We start from the raw sequence: 20,660 nt of genomic DNA, 5'->3' as shown, positions 1-20,660 counted from the left end.
GCAAGCCAAATGACGGCACCTACTCCAGAAGCCGATTTCTGAACCGCATGCGCGGGTCCTCCACCGTCCCGTCAGCCTCAGTGTGGGGGGGGGGGACTCGTGAGCGTGGCGCTTTCAACACTTTCTATTTCCTGTCCCGTGATGCTTCGTGTCCCAAGCGGAATAGGCGCAAGATGGCGGCTGAGCGGCAGGTGGCCGGGAGCGGTGGCGGCCGTGGTAGCGGTAGTGCTGGTGGCGGCGGCGCTACTTCCATGGCGGCCCTGGAGGATAACAAGGAGAATGAAAAGCCCAAGTCCGGTGACCTCGGAGATAGCCTGGGCCTGGAGAGTATCCTACCGGCGCGCTGGAGGGGAGAGCGCTAATGGGGACGTGTCACTTAAGCCAAAGGGCGAGCCCTTCCCGGGCTTCTGCACAGAGAAATTTCCGAGTTTCGCTTATAATTTCTAACTGGTTTGTCTTCCCGAATTTCGGGTAGTGACGAACGATGTATTTAGCTGACTTTCAAGTGGAGACCTCCCCTTGAAAGTAACGTTGAGGAAATATTAGTCCAGACATATTGGAGGGTAGAGACTTCCCCTAGCTGTGATGTATTACAATTCATTAGTTACAGTGGGAAACTGCATTTCTTTTCTTTCTTTTTCTGTTTTGCAAAACATTGCATGGAATAACTCATTAGCCAAGTTCGGGATATTATAGGTAATAGATATGCAGACTGTCTCTGATTAGTAAAACAAAGCAACTGGATTTTTAAACAAAACCCGTAACTGAAAAGTTACGCTTTGTGTAGGTATGTTTGTGGAGGAGGCGATATATCAGTTTTTTTGCATGCAGCATGTCAGAAACTTGTTGAGTAAGCAATCATATTTCTGTTTATAGATCTTTCATGATAATGTAAAATTTATATAACAGATAAAAGTTTCAAAATCTTATTCACATTTTAGCAGGTGATACAGTTAAATTATGCTGTCCAATTGTAAAATAAAATGCTACACAGAAATAATGTGAACCCGAAATGTAAATTTTGTAAATTTTGTGAATTTTCTAATGACAATTACTGTACATCTTTAATTAGTGGACACAGCAATGATAATGTTAGTCTGTAATTCTAATTTTTTTTTGACTCCCTCAGTGTATAGCTTATCTTTGGATGGTGATTTTGAAGACAAAATTAGAAATGCATTTATATTAGCTTACCACTGAATTACAGCATGCAATAATTCTGTTAATTTCCAAATCCAGAAGTAAATTATTATTTTAAAATTGCATCAGGTTTTAAATAACATATCTCAGGGTTGGTAAAATTGTAGCCATTTTATTCCAAAGCCAAACAGACAACAGAAGCTTGTAGGCTTAGAATATGAATGCAGGAAAACTTTTGTCATCCAGCCAGTTTTCCATTATAATCACGCCCAGAAACGGTTAACTTTTTATGTTTGAACTTCATAAAATAATAAAATTTACAGTATATTTTATGTGATTTAACTGTATAAGATATATTATTGGAAATTTCTTTGACAAGTCTTTTAGTTCTTCAGATTGTTAAAGAATCACAGCAGCAACATGGCCTACGTCATGGTGATTTTCAGAGATACAGGTTAGTATGCAAGAATAATCATGGAAGGTAACAGCTGAACATGAAATGCCTTTGTTTTTATTAATAAAAATGTATACTTATTTCAGTAGTTATAAATGATGCAGCTGATTTTAGAGAAGAAATTAGAAGTAGAATGAGTTAGATACCAATGCTAACTGTTTGGTCTTTAATATCACTGTCAATCAGGCACACATGAATTTAATAACTTATGGAGTATACTTTTAAATTAAACAAGGTTTGGTTGCTTGGTTGTAGGAAAGTTCTGACCATGTGTTTTGGTTTGGTTTATTTTATTTTAAAATTTTTGTGCCACCCATCTCATTATCAACCAATTTTTTATGTATGTATGACTTGATATATATGCTCTACATATTTTCTGGTACACAATCATTGGATCAAAGTATATAATTTAGAACATTGTATCCAAGTAGGCTGAGATTTTTTTTTGTAATTCAGACTTTACCTCATAAATCACTTCCCTGAAAAACCACCTCCCCATGTAAGTTGCACCTCTGGCACATGTGCAGTGGTGAAAATTAATGTTCTTCATAAGTCCATATAACTTTGAAGATAAGTTTTCTGTAGGTATCATTTCACTATCAATCAATTTACGAGTAGAATTTAACTTAAAATTTTTTGAAATTTCCAATTTGTCAGTTTTTTCTGTGTCTGCATATTTTACTTTAAGAATTGATATATGACTTGACTTATTTTGCTGTGGTACCTGTCTTCTATGATCGTATCTTTTCTGAATAACTTCCTTTTAAGTCTTCTGTTATTATTTACATTGTCTTATATTTTATAGATTGCAGCAGTGTTTTCCCTGAGACATTTCTTATGGGAGGGTAGGGAAAGTAGATTGGAAGCAAGTATTACTCTGAATAAGAATTAACCATTTATTTTCTCTTCATTCCTTGAAGAGGTTATTGCTCCCGTCGACTAAGGAGGCTCAGAAAAACTCTTAACTTCAAGATGGGAAATAGGCACAAGTTCATGGGGAAAAAAATAACAGAAGAGCTGTTATCTGACAACAGGTACTTGAAGGGTCCATAACTGCAAGATATAAAGGGCTGTATCTAGTACCCTCTTTTTAACCCAGCAGAATGGGTCATGCTGGTTTATCAAATTTCCTTTGCAAATGCCCATTGCCTCTCATATTCCATGAACAGAAAGATCTCTTCCATTCCTTTGCATTGATATCCAACTGTTTAGTTTGTATAGGCTTTTGTTGCCTGAGGAAAACGTAGAACTGTAACAAGCCTCAATTTCTCAGTATAAATTTGGAATGCTAAGATGTAGTCAGGAGGCCTAGCCTCTATTTCTCCTAGAAACTCTGAACACAGACTTTGTGTTATGCTTGGAGGTCAAGCAAGCTAACCTATTTCTGATTTCTATTTCTGACTTGGAGATGGGAATCAGGTCTCTTTATCTTCTGTCCTCATAGAAAAAGATGAAGAAAGCATCCTGAACAAAAGAGATTAATCAAATTCCAAAATGATATTAAAAATATGAAATGTTGTTAAAATAGTCCAGTGTTCTTGAACACTTGCAGATACAGAAAAGTACAGTTATTTTACAAAGAAAACTATTTTTGTGTTCCTGAAGCAAATCTTAGAAATGATGTCAGTATTTTAAAACATTTTAGTGTGTTTTAAAGTTGTTTTGATTTTATATAATGAGTGTTTCAGTCTCTGTGCTAGTGTGTTAGAATGAAGTATTGAGACTGGTAAATTTTGCCTTTGCAATTAGTGCTACACTATTGTCCAAAATGCATGTCGTCTAGATATAGTATCAGAAATACTGTACTTCTAGAATGTTATTGAGGTACATATAAATGTACTGTCAAAATCTTCTATCAAGATAATAGATGAGGAAAAGCAAAGTTGATCTTTCCAGGATTGTAAGGATAAAAGAAGGCCTATGGAAATGTCTTTCACCAGGAATTCTGAAGAGAGGGTGTGATGTAAATATAATTAATCAGTTGCTAGAAAGGGATTTTGAGATTGGCTTTAAACAAGATGCCTGATTGGGGCAGAAGTACAGGAACAAATATGTCTGTTTGGTAGTTCTGTTGAAATTCTCAAGAGAAATTATAAGTGAATCATTTTTAATTGCTCTTATGCCATAGATATTTACTCCTGATTCTTATGGATGCTGAAAGAGCCTGGAGTTATGCGATGCAGCTTAAGCAAGAAGCCAATACAGAACCACGCAAACGTTTTCATTTATTATCTCGCCTACGCAAAGCAGTAAAATATGCTGAGGAACTGGAACACCTCTGTGAAAGTAGCCGGGTAGATGCCAAGACAAAGTTGGAAGCTCAGGTTAGTACTAGCTTTTAAAACCTTCCTAGAAAGGCAGAGAAAATATGCTGTAGTTAGTTTTTTAGTGGACAATTGAATCTAAATTGTAGATGATAAAAGCGCCAATGAAGAATACATAAAAAAATAAAAGATAGGATATACATCAAACCAAGCATATGAAAAAGGAAAAAAAAATATAAAAGCAGTGGTTTCTCTTTAAAATACTTTTGGATCCAGTTGACAGTAACATCCACATATACCATATTTTCTTCTTCATCCAGTGTTTAATAGCAGGTTCCAGTTAGAGTGCCAGCATCTTTAAAATCAAACAAGAACAATGTAAAACAAGATGGAGCAATGACAAATGTGAAAACACCAGGATGCCCAGAATATTTTTTTAAAAATAATAATTTAAAAAAAAAATTTCCCTCTGTAAGGTACAGAGTAAAAACCAGAAGGGAATAAAATGATGTGCCACTCTCCATTTATCTGAAAGGCTCCTCTGTTTTTATAGTGAAGTAAATTTGCCCAGTTGTCATTTATTTCTTTAACAGAATAACTGAAAAGGATATATTGCACCACTACCATTTCCTGTGGAAAAACAATTCATGCAATCTCCATACATTTTCTTTTTAGACAGTTTCTGAAAAAAAATTGGCCAGGTAGTAATAAAATAATTTGAACTCCATGGCACACCTATTTTATGAAAATAAATAGTATACTTATTTGTATTTGATGACTGTATATTTCCTGGTACTTACGGATGGCTATGAGAAAATCCAGATTCAGTAGGCTACCATACAGTTGCACTGCCTATCATCCGCCTTCATTTGTCTTATAGGCATATACAGCTTACCTCACAGGTATGCTACGATTTGAGCATCAGGAATGGAAGGCAGCAATGGAGGCTTTCAACAAGTGCAAGTGAGCTTCATTTTTTAAAAAATTTCTGTGTCCATTGTCTTTTAAATGAACAGATTTTTCCCATTCAGATTCTTCTGGATGTAGATTTTTTTTCTCTTGAACATTTTTAAATCCATGTAATATGTTTTGCTTCTGCACAGCCTAATGATGAAGCTTAAATGCTCAGTATTGTTACAGTTACCCCTCAAATAGAAATTGTTTTAATACAATAAATTACTGACTATTTAGTTTTTACCTTCCTTTTTCAGAACCATTTATGAAAAGCTGGCTAGCGCATTCACAGAGGAGCAGGCAATATTATATAATCAGCGAGTGGAAGAAATCTCTCCAAATATTCGTTATTGTGCTTATAATATTGGTAAGTAAATCAAGAAGAAAAATATATTTAAGAATTTAATAATTATTCTCATACACACACCCCTATTGGGTAAGCTTCGTATAGCAAACCCCACTTCTTTCTAGCACTAAAGATACCTATCTGGGTAATGAAATGTCTGTGAAATTCCTGTGAAATTAATGCATTAATTAGACTGAATGCAGAACATTTTTCAGTGTGATATTTATATTAATTTAAGTTCAAGCTTTTTCATACTTTTTGAGAAGAGCATCCAAATGGTGGCAGTTATTAATGGGATTCTTAACATTTTCTCTTCATTTATCCTAAATAAAAAACAATATCATCTTACAAAAGAAAAAAAACCTTTTACGGAAGACTGCTGGGAAACCTTTGTTCACATGTTGGTCTTTTGCTGTAGATTACAGTTTTATTGATTGATTAAATTTGTATGCCAGTCCATCTCCCCAAGGTGATTCTTTGATTTGCAGAACCATGTGCAAATGTTTTTAATATACATTGTGGACCAAAACGTTAATACTTGTTTAGATATGCAGCCTTAAATGCATCAATTTGGATATGCTTTGGCATGAAGTGTAGAGAGCAGCAAACTTCATACTGATGCTCTTAATTTCTTGCACATTCCTGCCTGTTTAAATATATGCCTTGTGATGCTGCCACCCACTGTGCTGTGAGTTTTCTTGGAAGCTTTGCAGTGTGTGTTTATTGTGACAAATTGTGATGGATGACAAGCTAATTGAATTATGCCACTTGTTTCTTAGGTGACCAGTCTGCTATTAGTGAGCTAATGCAAATGAGGCTGAGGACTGGAGGCACTGAAGGGCTTCTTGCTGAAAAACTAGAGGTAATTAATCCTCACACTTTTCCCTTTTGAAAGAATGGCTACGACTGCCCGTTTTTAACTGATATGTCATTTTTCTTTTAAGTAATCTAAAATACAGTGTGAAAAGGTAAAATTTGTCCTACAAAATGATATTTTGAAATTATTTTTAAAATACAGATCTGTTGCAATAGCTAAATTATAACTGGATAGTAAGAGACAAGGAACCTGCAACTCTCAACTGTCACATCAGCAATAGTCAGAGGTGACTAGAATTACAGTTTGGAAAAAAAAATCTACAAGACCACAGATTCTGGTTCTGTGAAGAACAACAAGGAGATGGGAAACCAATAATTACACAATTAATGTTTTCAACCTCTCCTGTAAATCAAATACCATTTATTTAAAACAGTGTTTGGTCTCCCTTGTGGGTGGTTCCACAAACAATATTTCCTTTGTTTCCCCTGATTAATTCATTTGTTTAATCTTAAGAAATCATTTTTTATGTTTAAATGCTATCATTTGTGTGATTTTGCCGTTTTGCACATTATACAAATTTGTAGCAGAAATTTATGCAAACACTGTTGCATTGGTTTCCAGTGAAGTTTAAAAAGAGGAAGTATTTGGGCTGCAATTGAAAAAGCCAGGTGCTGTACAGTTTAATGTCACCTTCACATGAGATACAATTTGAGCTAGTGTTCTATCTGCTTGTTGCAACTGCTTATAGAATAGTTTGTCATTTTAAAACTTGTACTGTTGTGAATAATGCATTTTTTATTTTCCACTGCAGTTTCTTGCCAAAAATGTTTTGATAGTGCCCTTCTTAAATTTATTTGTGAGGTTTACACACTCTTGATAGTAATAGTCTCTCCTAGGAGTTTGTCCTGGAAATGCTTTGTAGGTTTGAATGTAGATTGGAGTTGCAAAAAAAAATTGCACTCCACTAAGTATTTTGGGACCATGCTTAAAACTTTTCACTTACCGTAAATTCTACATTAGAACTTAGACTGTGTTTCAAGTAGACACCACCACAAGTTGTGTATGTTGGATCGGTGTATATCCTGCAGACGTAAAGATACTTGGCTCTCTTTAAGCATGTATCTTAAACAATATTAGGGAAAGATCAGTATGCTTGCAAACTTGCCTTTTTTGTATCTGAGAACACCCAAAGCAAACTTCCAATCCTTCCTCCACTTCAGTGATCATGTTTGCCAAGACGTACCCTGTTGGAAATCTTTGAACGATGTGACTGTGTCCCCAAGACCTTATGCTTCCCAACAACTTTGACTGATCTTTTCATATTTGCCAAAGTTTTCTTTTTTAATTTTGTATGTGTAAAATCCCTGCGAGTACATGTTTTCCGGTTATTCCCTGTCTCCGTGGTAAGGCTGGCTATAAAATAATCATGAATTGCGATTGCAATAACTTTTAAAGTTAAACTTTCATAGTTTATGGTTGTATATTACTTACTGCATACAGTAGGAAACGTATTGTGAGAAAAAAATGTTTCCCATTAGAGAACCAACCCAAAATTTCCCTGTTTTCTAGTCATTAATCACACAGACTCGAGCAAAGCAGGCAGCCACTATGAGTGAGGTGGAATGGAGGGGAAGAACGGTGCCTGTGAAAATAGACAAAGTGAGAATCTTTCTGTTGGGGTTGGCAGATACTGAAGCAGCTATAACTCAAGTAAGTAAACTCGCCTGAAACTGTGATTTTTTACTCTTAAGCAGGGTCCTGTGGCCATGTGAACTTGGTAGCTAAACTATTATATTCCGATTTCTATACACACATAATTGGTTATATATTTAAATTCATTTGTCACTGAATATGGGCAAGAAATCATGCCAGTTCAGTTTATGTTATTGCTATCACAGACTAGTTGAAAATTAATTCAATTTTTTTTTAAAAAAACCCTAAATAGGGTGTTGTGAAAACGAGCAGTTTTAACAAAAGAAAAAGAAGAACTTGGCTTGTTTGTGTAAAAGACTTTTTAGAAGCTGCTTATTACAGTGACTGCTCCAGGTAACAAAAGTAGTATTAGCTTCATTTAGTGAGAGAGTCAGATTGGTCAAATAGGTAGATAAAATGAATATCAGGCAACTAAAACCTTTGTCTGAAAAGGTGGGTAATGGTTCATGGCAAGAAATAACACAATCAGAATGCAGCTGTCACTTGGCTATACTGTAATGCGGAAAGACTGGAGCATGTCTTACTCCTGTTTTACAGGGACGAGAATAATTGTGAACATCACCCTGGGACATGTGAAAAAAAAAAGATTGCTTTTGTGTTTTTCCAAGCAGAAAATTGAAATTCATAAATTCCATATTTAAAAGTATAACAGCTTAAGTTACTTGTTGAAACTCTTAATCTTGTCCAGGAACATTGTACTCGATTCGGATTATTGAGTAATATGCTGTTATTTAATTCTTCTGATATTGTAACTTTTTCGAAGTCTTAATTCATGTACAGTGGTGCAGTCTCTTGCCTGTGACTTGGGAATGAATGAATCAGCAGCATATGCCACAAACTCCTGAATATTTGCTAACTTCCTCGTTCCTTTCAAGATACCTTATGAATAACTACCTTAGAAAAGGAAGATAAATTCATTTTTATATAAGTAAAATAATAAAACTCTACCTCATTTCCGTTTGTTTCAGCATTACTATTCTGGCATTTCCCCTTTACAGTATGAAGTTGAAATGGCCTCACAGGTGGAGCAGTTAAACTAGCCTGACCTGTCTCTGATTATTCAAATTTAGAAAATGTAACCTCCCCTGAGTTCTTTGAAAATTAAGAGACTTATTTTTTAAATGTATTGATCCAGTTAACATTGGAAGGGTAACGGTTATACATTAAAAGAATGCTCTTTAAAGCAATTTTTAAAAATAAAATCTACTCTAAAATTGTGAATCTCATATTTCAGAGTGTTTTCTGGTGATCTGCTCAAAGTAATCAAGATTCTAAATTTTTATTTTTTTATTTTATTTTAATTCCATTTATATCCCGCCCTTCTCCGAAGACTCAGGGCGGCTTACAAGCTTAGCAGTAGCCTTCATTCTATGTATATGCCTGCTTATTAGGGCTTTCACACACACACACCCCAAGCGGCATTATTACAAAGTCAGCTTAATTGCCCCCAACAATCTGGGTCCTCATAAATAACTGAACTGTAGAATATATCCAAACACATAATCTTTAAACAATGGATCTTAAGTAATTTTAATTTGACCAAGTGTTAACGTATTATAAAATGCTAATGAATAGTTAAGGCTGTTCTAACTTTGGGAATGTTTCTTCCCAATCCTAGATTACTAAGCAGAAAAACAATCCACAGAGATCAGTTTCCAGTCTTTAATCTGTCAAAGAAAATAGCACTGCTGACTTTGAAGGATTGTTTTTTTTCCCCTGTGGGAGAAAGGAGGGCAAATAAAACTATAGGTTATCAACAACAAAAAGATTCCTGACGGTCTGGTGGAATAAGTTACAGTTTAAGCCTTAGAATAGGAACTACATTTCAGAAAATTCCAAAATAAAATGGAATTGAACCAAAATAGAGGGAATTCATAGCGTAACTTATTGAGAGAGAATATGAGATGGGAACACTTTACCCAATAATATATGGTTTTGGGTGTTCTTGGCAATATTCTCCCTGCGCTTATTTTATGCCATGATTTTATGAAGTCAAAAGAGGTTGGTTTGTTTATTGGTTCACGTTGTTTTAATCTTAGGAAATACTAACAGAATCACTGTGGAAAGGTTTTCTTTTTTTCTTTTTGGTAATCTGAAGAGCTCAGTTGTGCCTCTTCTGTTATATCATAGATGAAATGATAGACTTAATCTCCACCTAGGTAATAAACGTTTCACTGATATTGCATGTAATGCCACATATTTGCAAGGCTCAGATTGCAATTGTTAAAGTAAGTTTTAGCCTCTCTTGATTTCAGGAGAAATGTAGCAGTGATTGAAAAGATTGTATATGTTTCTGTGCTACTTTATTTAGGCAGAAGAAGAAGAGACTAAAGAACATTTGTTTGAGTCTTTACTGAGTGAGTGTCGGGATGCAATTCAAGCTGTTCGCGAAGAGCTGAAGCCAGATCAGGTGGGCCATAAAGTAGAAGGTTTGTGCATATATTTTTTTAAATTCCATTTATATCCCGCCCTTCTCCGAAGACTCAGGGCGGCTTACAAGCTTAGCAGTAGCCTTCATTCTATGTATATGCCTGCTTATTAGGGCTTTCACACACACCCCAAGCGGCATTATTACAAAGTCAGCTTAATTGCCCCCAACAATCTGGGTCCTCATTTTACCTACCTCGGAAGGATGGAAGGCTGAGTCAACCTTGAGCCTGGTGGGATGCGAACCTGCACTAATTGCAGGCAGCTGGTGTTACTTAAGGAGGCATTAGCCCACTGCTCCCCTTTGGCTAGAAAGGCAGGATATAAATAAAACCATTGCTGAGTCTACCTGAAGAATTATTTGATGGCAGGTCCTACAGGTATCCCACAGTTTTGATTGGATCCAAACATTCTTTTCTAAAATAAATTACACCTAATGTTTTGTTTCCTGCAGAAGCAGCGGGATCACTCTTTGGAAATAGACTCTGGAAAAGCCACTAATATTCAGTATCTACACAGGTAAGAGCCTTTCCAGAAATGCATACAAGGCTATTAGCAGCTCTGTATACATTCAAATGATTTTGAAAGGACTTTTAATAATAATGTGGTTTTTAATACTCTGCTTTCTAGTTACTTGACTTACATCAAGCTGTCTACAGCAATCAAGCGCAATGAGAGCATGGCAAAGGCGCTACAGAAGGCGCTCCTTCGTCAGCAGGGGCCCGAGGAAGATGGCAAGCGTGTTCCTCGACCTCAGGACTTGATACGCCTTTATGACATCATCTTACAGGTAATCATATAAGGAGTGCTTTAGTGGAGAGGAGGGGCTTATGGTTCCAGTTTTATCTCTTAGTAGGGGACTGCAAAGTATAGTAGATGGGGGAAAGGTGTGCCATTAAATTGGAGGTGTAGATCAGAGAGGGTGTGCAAATTGGTAGCATCAGAACTTATTTCTCCATTAAAAATACACTGGAGAAGTATTGAAAATAAAGAGGTTTTCTGAAATTTTTGTGACTACTAAATATAATAAGCGTATGCCTTATTTTTAAGAATCACACAGACAGTTGTTTCCTAAATAATTTTAAAGACTGAGTGGCTTTGCATACCTTCATCCCGGGTCTATTCAGATATTCCACCTCTTTCTATGGGGGGTGAACTATTACCCCCCGTAGATAGGGCTTGCAACTTGGGAGTCCTCCTAGATTCACGGCTCACCTTGCTCCTTTCGCCGCGAGCTAAAAACATACTTTTTTGAACAAGCTGGCCTGGCCTGATGGGGGACTGGGGGGGTTGTTATTGTTATTTTATTGGGGTTTTAAGATGTATTAATTGTTTTTAGTATATGGGCATGTATTTAATTATTTTTTAACTTTTGTAATCCTGTATTTTTATCCTTGCCCTGTTCACCGCCCTGAGTCCTTCGGGAGAAGGGCGGTATAGAAATATTATTAAATTAAATTAAAATTAAATTAAATTAATAATTACAGGTTATTTTTTTGGACAGAGTGTAAAGGGTGTTAACCTTGAAACAAAATTACAGTGTTTAAAAAATACTGTATTTAAAAAATACTCTGGTCATTTCTGTACTATTGTATCAGTTTATAATAATGCTCATTGAAGTAAATGAAATTATTTTTTCACCACTGTCAAATTTATTTCATTGGATAAATATACTGTTAGTGCTTATTTACATTCAAGGGCTTTTTTTTTTTTTGGTCTTCCCATTTTGATCACACTGAAGAATCTGGCAGAATTGCAACAACTTCCTGGCCTAGAAGAAGATAAAAGCTACCTGAAGGAAATAGGAATAAAGACCTTGGTGTATAAGGCTTACCGGTAATTCCCAAACAAACAAAGTTACTTGTTCAGTCACAGTTAAGCAATCACAGTCATATAGTGGCTTGGATCCGAACAATACTGTAATGAGTGGCAAGATAAAAGATATTTGTGATATTCCGTGAATGTTTGTCACAGTGCTAGAAGATAGCTCTGCTAATTTTCATTGCCCTGGAGGTGTCATTACAATACATGTACCATAAATAAGGAAGACAGAGATTCCAGATCATAAAAAAGGAATTTCATAGAAATATATACAAGTATGAAAAACTCTGAATTTCGAGCCACTTTTCTCATTCTGATTTCTTTTTCTAAGCCAGAATTATATGACTTGAAAAGTCCTTTGGCTATTATAATGGATCCAAGATGGAGAACTGAGGAGATAGCAGGACAAGAAACCTAGTAGTGAGTTCAGAATTATAGGAAATGTCCCAATTATTTCTGTAGAAACAACCATTTCATTGTCTCTCCCCTTCCTTGACATAGTTCCTCCAGGCAGTTCAGAGAACAGAATGTAAAGTGGAAAAGACTGGATGTGAATAGTTTCAAGAAAATTGTGCTACTTGAGTTAATTGAGCCATAATTTACCAATCTACTTGGTATGGTCTTTTGTTCCTCCTAGGTGCTTTTTCATTGCACAATCATATGTCCTGGTGAAAAAATGGAGTGAAGCTCTTGTTTTGTATGATCGAGTGCTGAAATATGCTACTGAAGTTCAGGCTCAAGCTGGGACTAACAAAAACAATTTAAAGGTAGGAAACCAATTATGAAGTCTGCATTAATATAGTTTTAAAGTGATGTAATAGAGGGCATACAAATAATATAACAACAACAACAATAAAAAGCTGGAGGGGACCTTGGAGGTCTTCTAGTCCAACCCCCTGCTCAGGCAGGAAACCCTATACCATTTCAGACAAATGGTTGTCCAGTCTCTTCTTAAAAACTTCCAGTGTTGAAGTATTCACAACTTCTGGAGGCAGGTTGTTCCACTGATTAATTGTTCTGACAGTCAGGTAATTTCTCCTTGGTTCTAGGTTGCTTCTCTCCTTGACTAGTTTCCATCCGTTGCTTCTTGTCCTGCCTTCAGGTGCTTTGGAGAATAGCTTGACTCCCTCTTCTTTGTGGCAGCCTCTGAGATATTGGAACACTGCTATCATGTCACCCCTAGTCCTCTTCATTAAATTAGACATACCCAATTCCAGCAACCATTCTTTATATGTCTTAGCCTCCAATCCCCTAATCATATTTGTTGCTCTTCACTGTACTCTTTCTAGAGTCTCAACATCTTTTTTAAATTGATTATATTCTGCTAACTGTAATATGTAGTTCTGATTCATTTGTTGAAACAAATAATGACTGATTTGCCTATATAAAATCAAATCATTTGGGTTTGTCTCTAATTAGACAATGTACTTGTGTGTGTGTGTGTGTGAGAGAGAGAGAGAGAGAGAGAATGAGAGAGTAGTTAGTATACCACATATATATGGCAACACAAAATGGCATATGTGTTCAATATTCCTGTCTTTTTATTTTCCCAACAATGAAAAGATACATTAGCAAATCTAGTTCTGGGGAAAAATGAAAATGAAGGAAAGATGAAACTAATAAGTATATGTCTTTTGTGGAATTGGTCTGAATTATATAGGAGCTACCTGATGTTGAGGATCTGATTACTCAAGTAAATGCAGAAAAATACTCCTTGCAAGCAGCTGCCATATTAGGTGAGTGTGGCTTTCCAAACTCCCACATACACAGTATTCATGGGGAAATGCTTTCAAGATTCCAGAGGCAAGGTGTCCCAACACTTCAGAATGGAAGGCAGGAGTGACTATGAAGGACTTCACTTTTTTTACATGTAGTTGTATAAAGCCTTTTCCCTTTGACTTTTTAAAGACAATATTGGTTCATAATCTGTTCATCTGTTGCTTTGCTGCATATTCTGTCCATTTCTGTTCATCCTTTCGCATCTAAAACTCCTCCTTTCTAACCAGAATTCTGCCACCAAGACAATTAATTTCTGATATTCTTCAGGGTCATAAGTACCTCAGACTGAAGGCAAGCTCTTTTTGAAGTCTGACCTTTTCAATCCTCTAATATGTTGCGCCCTGTAAATTTCACCGTCAGCCATTCAGAAATTCTGTTTACTCAAATAGGTTGTTTTTTTACTTTGATGCCAATAGCTTTTTCTCTATAACTTTCCTTTTATCTAAATTAGCATAAGCCTATGCACCTCTTAACATAAGTATGTACAACATACTCAGCCCTGTGTCAGACTTAAATTGTAACCATCCATTCCTTGACCCTTCTCTATAATGTTATACTGTATAGTCTGTCTGTCTGTCTGTCTAATTTATATGTCCACCTATCTCACAAGAAGCAACCCTGTGTGACATACAACAATATTAAGGAGTGGTTATACAGTTAGATTTCAAATCAAGACAGGGTAAAAATGGGTATCATTACATCATTCACATTTTAAGGAGAAAGATTAAATATAAGCGTTATATAGATAATTTCATTGATTCACACTTTAAAATGTAGCCTTGTTCTGGTTTAATTCCTAATAAATACATTTTCCTCAAGTATTACCTCTGATTCTTTCAGATGCCAGTGACATTCATGAGGCAGAATCTCCATCCCAGGTCAAAGATGGCAAGGTAAGCTACTTTCTGTATAAGCAAAAAAGCACAATTTCAGAAGAAGCCTAATTTCTTTCTTATGTTATAGTGCATCAACATATAATTTTAATTATGTATATTAGAAATAGGATGACAGAAATCTGTAATTGTTCCTGTTTATTTAGAAAGGTTTCTGGTTTGTTTATTTTTTTGGCATGGTAAGATATGAAAGAATGAGTTTGATGGAAAAGAGGCTCAAGAGAAATCAAGAAGGAAGAACATTCAGAAGAAGGCAACATAATGCCTCCTTAATTATGCTGCTTTGTTTTTGCAAAGTTAACATTACAGAAATGAAGAAGTAAAAAAATACCCAGAAATGTAGAAAACATTCCTAAACATTAGAGACATCCATGTTTCATGATACGAATCACGAGAGTGTTCTATCTCTGCATTTTCTTTCCTATGCATAGCATAATTTCAGAGAAAAGATTTACAGCATGAGCTTAGCAAAAATCTAAGAGATTTTTTGAAAATTGAAGATTTAGGCACATGATATTATAAAAATACTGCATGCAGTGGCTTTTCTATTTTTCCTTTAAGCTAATTGAAGCTGGGGGCAGTCTTGATCAAGACTACTATATGGGGCATGGGAGACTGAAGTTTTCCATCTCCCAGCAATTTCGTTGTGGGGGAGGATGCGCAAGAGAATGGTGCCATGTAGGTTGGCAGGTGCAAAGGGGGCTTGGACAGAGTTATGAAGGTGCATGGGGGTGTGCAAGGGGTATGCCAGTAGCGGGTGCAACACAAAAACAAAGGGGCAAAGGTGTGTGTGTGTAGGTGGGGAAGACTTACCGTATATACTTGAGTATAAGCCGAATTTTTCAGCCCACTTTTTGGGCTGAAAAATCCACTTCGGCTTATACTCCAGTGAACCAAAAAAAAACCTTACCGAGGACTTGCGCGCGTGACTTGTGTGTGTGTCAGACCCGCAGGAATGGCTAGTAAAGGTGGTGGCAGTCCAGCATTTGCGTTTCTCTGTGTGTCAAGCCCCGTGGGCCCGACACACAGGAGGGGGGGGGACGCCGCTTCCTTACCAGCCATTCCCGTGGGTCTGACACACGCACGCATGCATGAGGGGGGGAAACACTGGACTGCCTGCCAGCTCTGCAAGCCTTTGCTGCCCCTTCTCTCCGCTGCCTGGCCTGAACAGAGGAGCCGAAGGGAGCAGCTCTGCAAGCCCCGCCGCCCCCTTCTCTCAGCTTCCTGGCAGCACATCCCGCAGGGGAGGTCTGCTAGGGAGGTGGCAGTCCGGCGTTGTTTCCCCCTTCGTGCGTGTGTGTGTGTGTGTCAGACCCGCAGGAATGGCTAGTAAAGGTGGCGGCAGTCCGGCATTTGCGTTTCTCTGTGTGTCAAGCCCCGTGGGCCCGACACACAGGAGGGGGGGACGCCGCTTCCTTACTAGCCATTCCCGTGGGTCTGACACACGCACGCATGCATGAGGGGGGGAAACGCTGGACTGCCTGCCAGCTCTGCAAGCCCCGCCGCCCCCTTCTCTCAGCTTCCTGGCAGCACGTCCCGCAGGGGAGGTCTGCTAGGGAGGTGGCAGTCCGGCGTTGTTTCCCCCCTCGTGCGTGTCTGTGTGTGTGTGTGTCAGACCCGCAGGAATGGCTAGTAAAGGTGGCGGCAGTCTGGCATTTGCGTTTCTCTGTGTGTCAAGCCCCGTGGGCCCGACACACAGGAGGGGGGGACGCCGCTTCCTTACCAGCCATTCCCGCGGGGCTTGCAGAGCTGCTCCCTTCGGCTCCTCTGTTCAGGCCAGGCAGCGGAGAGAAGGGGCAGCAAAGGCTTGCAGAGCTGGCAGGCAGTCCAGCGTTTCCCCCCCTCATGCATGCGTGCGTGTGTCAGACCCATGGGAATGGCTGGTAAGGAAGCGGCGTCCCCCCCCTCCTGTGTGTCGGGCCCACGGGGCTTGACACAGAGAAACGCAAATGCCGGACTGCCGCCACCTTTACTAGCCATTCCTGCGGGTCTGACACACACACACACGCACGAGGGGGGAAACAACGCCGGACTGCCACCTCCCTAGCAGACCTCCCCTGCGGGATGTGCTGCCAGGAAGCTGAGAGAAGGGGGTGACAGAGGCTGGATCCCCCGAAAGAAGTCTCCGCTGAGACGAGAGAATGAGGCGGTGGAGTGCTCCGCCAAGTATGGGGCAGTGGAGGCTTGCTGCCCATTCTTTCGGCGGAGACTTCTTTCGGGGGGATCCAGCCTCTGCCACGCCGCACCGCGCCAACAGCAAGCCACCCCCCATTCTCTCAGCGGCTTGCTGCCCCATTCTCTCATCTCGGCAGAGCCCAGCTGAGAAAAGGGGGCGACAGAGGCTGGATCCCCCGAAAGAAGTCTCCACCGAGATGAGAGAACGGGGTGGCAAGCCGCCGAGAGAATGGGGCGGTGGAGTGCTCCGCCGAGAGAATGGGGCGGCTTGCTGTTTTCTCGGTGCAGCACGGCAGAGGCTGGATCTCCCGAAAGATGTCTCTGCTGAGATGAGAGAACGGGGTGGCAAGCTGCCGAGAGAACGGGGCGGTGGAGCGCTCCGCTGAGAGAATGGGGTGGTGGAGGCTTGCCGCCCATTCTCTCGGCAGAGACTTCTTTCGCGAGATCCAGCCTCTGCCGTGCTGCACCGAGAGAACAGCAAGCCGCCCCATTCTCTCAGTGGAGTACTCCACAGCCCCATTCTCTCGGCGGCTTGCCACCCCGTTCTCTCATCTCAGCAGAGACGTCTTTCGGGGGATCCAGCCTCCAGCTGCTGCATTTCCCAGCCTCGGCTTATACTTGAGTCAATAACTTTTTCCAGTTTTTTGGGGTAAAATTAGGGGTCTCGGCTTATGCTCGAGTCGGCTTATACTCAAGTATATATGGTAATTGCAACTTTCCCTTCAAGCTTTCCCACTGACTTTATAGGGAAGCCGGTAAGGAGGGTTGCAAATGGCAATCGTGATTGTGGGGCGCTTGTAAGTGCAAAAGAGTTACCAAGCACTCAAATCACAATCACGTGTTTGCCAGGCTACTAGGATGGCTGGAGGTCCGAGGACCAGTCATAACCATCATTCGTTCGGTGCCTTTGCAACTTGGAATGATGCTGAACAAATGGTCATAAATTGGGCACCACCTTAATCAGAATTGGGTTTGTTCTCATTTAAAAAAAGAGCAGCTTTGTGGTAGTATTAAATGTATCATATTGCTTATTCCTAATATTAACCGGGTATTAGAAAAGCTTTATATTTACATTTGCTAGCATAATATTTCCACGGTAGATTTAGATAGTTTTCTGAGGCTTCCTCAGCAATTATTCATATATCCATATTTCAAGGAACTTCATTTCCTTGAATGCATTATCCAGAAAGTGTAAATATTAAATTTCTGTCATTAGACTAGACCTGGGTTTTCCAGCAGTGGCAAGTTCCAGACGTATGGATTTCAACTCTCAGAATTCTCAACTGTAGCCATGCTGGCTGGGGAGTTTAGGAAGTTGAAGTTCATTTATTAGGGAAATGTACAGATTGAGAAACTTTAAACTAGAATGTCAAGTAGCAGACATTGTCCAAATAAACTAATTTTTGTTTCTGTTTACCTCTCTTTTATATCAAGCCACTTTCTGAACGATTTGAGGTTTTCTGCTTGGATCCTTCTCTTGTCAGCAAGCAAGCAAGTCTGGTGCATTTCCCTCCAGAATTCCAGCCAATTCCATGCAAACCTTTATTTTTTGATCTGGCTCTCAACCACGTCACTTTCCCACCCCTGGAAGATAAAGTAGAGCAGAAAGCAAAGAGTGGTCTTACAGGATATATCAAAGGCATCTTTGGATTCCGGAGTTAACCGGGGCTCTTTTCAAGGAGAATGTTTCCTTTGTATTGGAAAATCTGCAACAGGTTCAGACCTTATCTGCTTGAGTCTAAAATCCACATGGGAGGTTTTCAATATTTTTCCAGTATTCTGTCTGTCCATCTGATTAATTAGAAACATTTCAATCTGAGAACATAAAAAATGTGCTCCGTCTCCAGCCTTATCTCACACTGAAGAAAACACCTGGGGTCTGAATTCACTCACGTCTAGTGCCTCAGGCAGGAATAAGTATCCATTTTGTAAGGGTCATTTCTTTTTGTGGCTGATACCACAAATTTAATTTTTAAAAAGCTAACTCAGTCGTCTGGACAAGACACAGCAGAGGGAAACCAAAGGCACAGATTTTTATAGGATTGAACTGCTTCAACCAGAATCTGAAAACTCAGTTAAATTGATCCTTATACTGCCTGCTGGGTTTAATTTTCACTTCTAGCTATGGATTGAAGATCAGAGTTGATAGTTGATAATCCTTATAGTAGATTATACTACAGGTTTTAAAAAATATCCTTATATAATCTTTCCTTTCAAAGGCACCACTTCTCAGGTTCTTAGAGGATCTCCTTTGGACTCTAAAGAGCCTCATTTCAGAAAGTTATTCTCTATTTTTGCATTAATAGCCCCTTTGGTTTTATTTTTCCTCATTCAGTTTATCTGAATTGGCAAATTGGAGAGAGTGCTTATTTTGTATTTTCCACCCTTTCTGAAAATTACACATGGTAGTTTTAAATAGTCCACTTTGTGAAAAATTAATAAATGAAGCCACTGGAATCTTAAGCAATAAAGATTTTAGTCAGATATTATGGGGCACTTTTTGTGAGAGCATTTACATGTGCTGTAAGAATTCCAATATCTTAATATCTTTTCCCAAAATAAAACAGAAAAATATCTAGATACATCTTTTAAACGTGTTCTGTTTCCATGAGCTATATTATTAGTCTTAAAAGTAATTACCGGTAGTTAGTCTGAAATATTACTTGGATCAGCTAATGTTTAGCTATCTTTTTAGTATTCATACAGCGCTACATTTTTGTCATGCTCCATTCCAGTTTTGCTCTGCTGCTTCTTCGCTTTGTTAAAAACAGTATTAAAATTGGATTATTCAGTTAAGAATGTTCCACAAAAACAGTTTCTCGAGCATTGTGCTAATACACTAGAGAATTATAATTTCCAAACCAAATTGGGTGTAATTATACCAGAATTATTGGAACTGTTTATCTTGTATGAAAAGCTATCACCATTCTCGTTAGGACTTAATTGTGCCACTTCTGTTTTAAAATATGTGTGTGAAATGGAGCCTCTGGTCTGTTGGACGAGTAGAATTTTATAGAAAAAACTTATTGTGGAGGAAAAAGGAAGCAAAAAATATTTTTTACTGTATCAAGTGATTAAATCTGAGATTGAGATGGGGTGTGATAAACTGATAATTTGTCAGTTCTCCTAAAAACTTAAATGGAAATAACAGATTTGACCCAAGTAACTATGGCCCAGTATCATTTTTGGCAATACATCTGTTAGGGTTTTGTTTTGTTTTTTGGTGGATTGTATTTTGATTCAAACTTCCTGTCCTGTTTTTTAATTAAATCCAAGAATTGTATTCTTAAAGGTGCAATCCAATTACTTTTTGTTTACCTCCCACCTCCATTTGTTTACCTCCTAGTACTCCATTTGTCTCTGCTGCCTTAATTAGTTACAAAATATTTGTTAAGATGTAGCACAAAGTATACTAGAAAGATAGAAAAGAAACTTCCAAACAATAAAGACATATTCTTGCTACAACCCAGTTTTAAACAATTTAAACGGTTCAACTGCATGCTCAGCTTTAATTTGAAGTTTCCTTACTGGAACATTTGAACACCTTTGCGAGTAGTGGATTTTTCCCAGAGAAGTAAACATATGACTGGATTGTTACAATAAAAATGTTTACAGTTACCACGGATGTTGACACCATCCACACCATCCCCGGCCACATAGCACTCCTCATTAGCACATTGTAGTATGTTATTTCATGTACCTGCCAATAATAGATTGAATCTGGTGTTCTTGAAATATCTGGAATTTTTCCTCGGTGCCTTACATTTGTTGAAGGTCTTCTGCAGGTAGTCCTTGACTTACAACCACAATGGAGCCCAAAATTTCTGTTGCTAAGTGAGAAAGTTGTTAAATTTGCCCAATTTTATAACCCTTCTTG

General features: G+C 38.5%; 1 protein-coding gene across 2 annotated transcripts; it reads left to right on the top strand.

Annotated features, from left to right (window-relative positions):
- Positions 1-140: 140 nt before the first annotated feature.
- On the top strand, positions 141-20,074 carry SRP68 (signal recognition particle 68). 2 transcript variants are annotated; one of them, XM_081319950.1, is made up of 16 exons: positions 141-327; positions 1,528-1,594; positions 2,515-2,628; positions 3,723-3,918; positions 4,739-4,821; positions 5,070-5,179; positions 5,938-6,020; positions 7,545-7,685; positions 10,000-10,098; positions 10,570-10,634; positions 10,746-10,905; positions 11,857-11,951; positions 12,574-12,703; positions 13,597-13,672; positions 14,556-14,608; positions 18,218-20,074. In XM_081319950.1, exons 1-16 carry the CDS (start codon positions 174-176, stop codon positions 18,443-18,445), a joined length of 1,854 nt encoding a protein of 617 aa, XP_081176076.1. In that variant the 5' UTR covers positions 141-173; the 3' UTR covers positions 18,446-20,074. The 2 variants fall into 2 exon arrangements, with proteins under 2 accessions (XP_081176076.1, XP_081176075.1); XM_081319949.1 differs by having other exon boundaries at positions 166-327; positions 1,536-1,594.
- Positions 20,075-20,660: the final 586 nt, after the last annotated feature.

Source organism: Vipera berus, assembly GCF_964194415.1.
Source record: "Vipera berus genome assembly, chromosome: 2".
NCBI classification, from domain to species: Eukaryota; Metazoa; Chordata; class Lepidosauria; order Squamata; family Viperidae; genus Vipera; species Vipera berus.
Note: the sequence above shows the minus strand (reverse complement) of the source record. Positions and strands in the feature narration are given on the sequence as shown.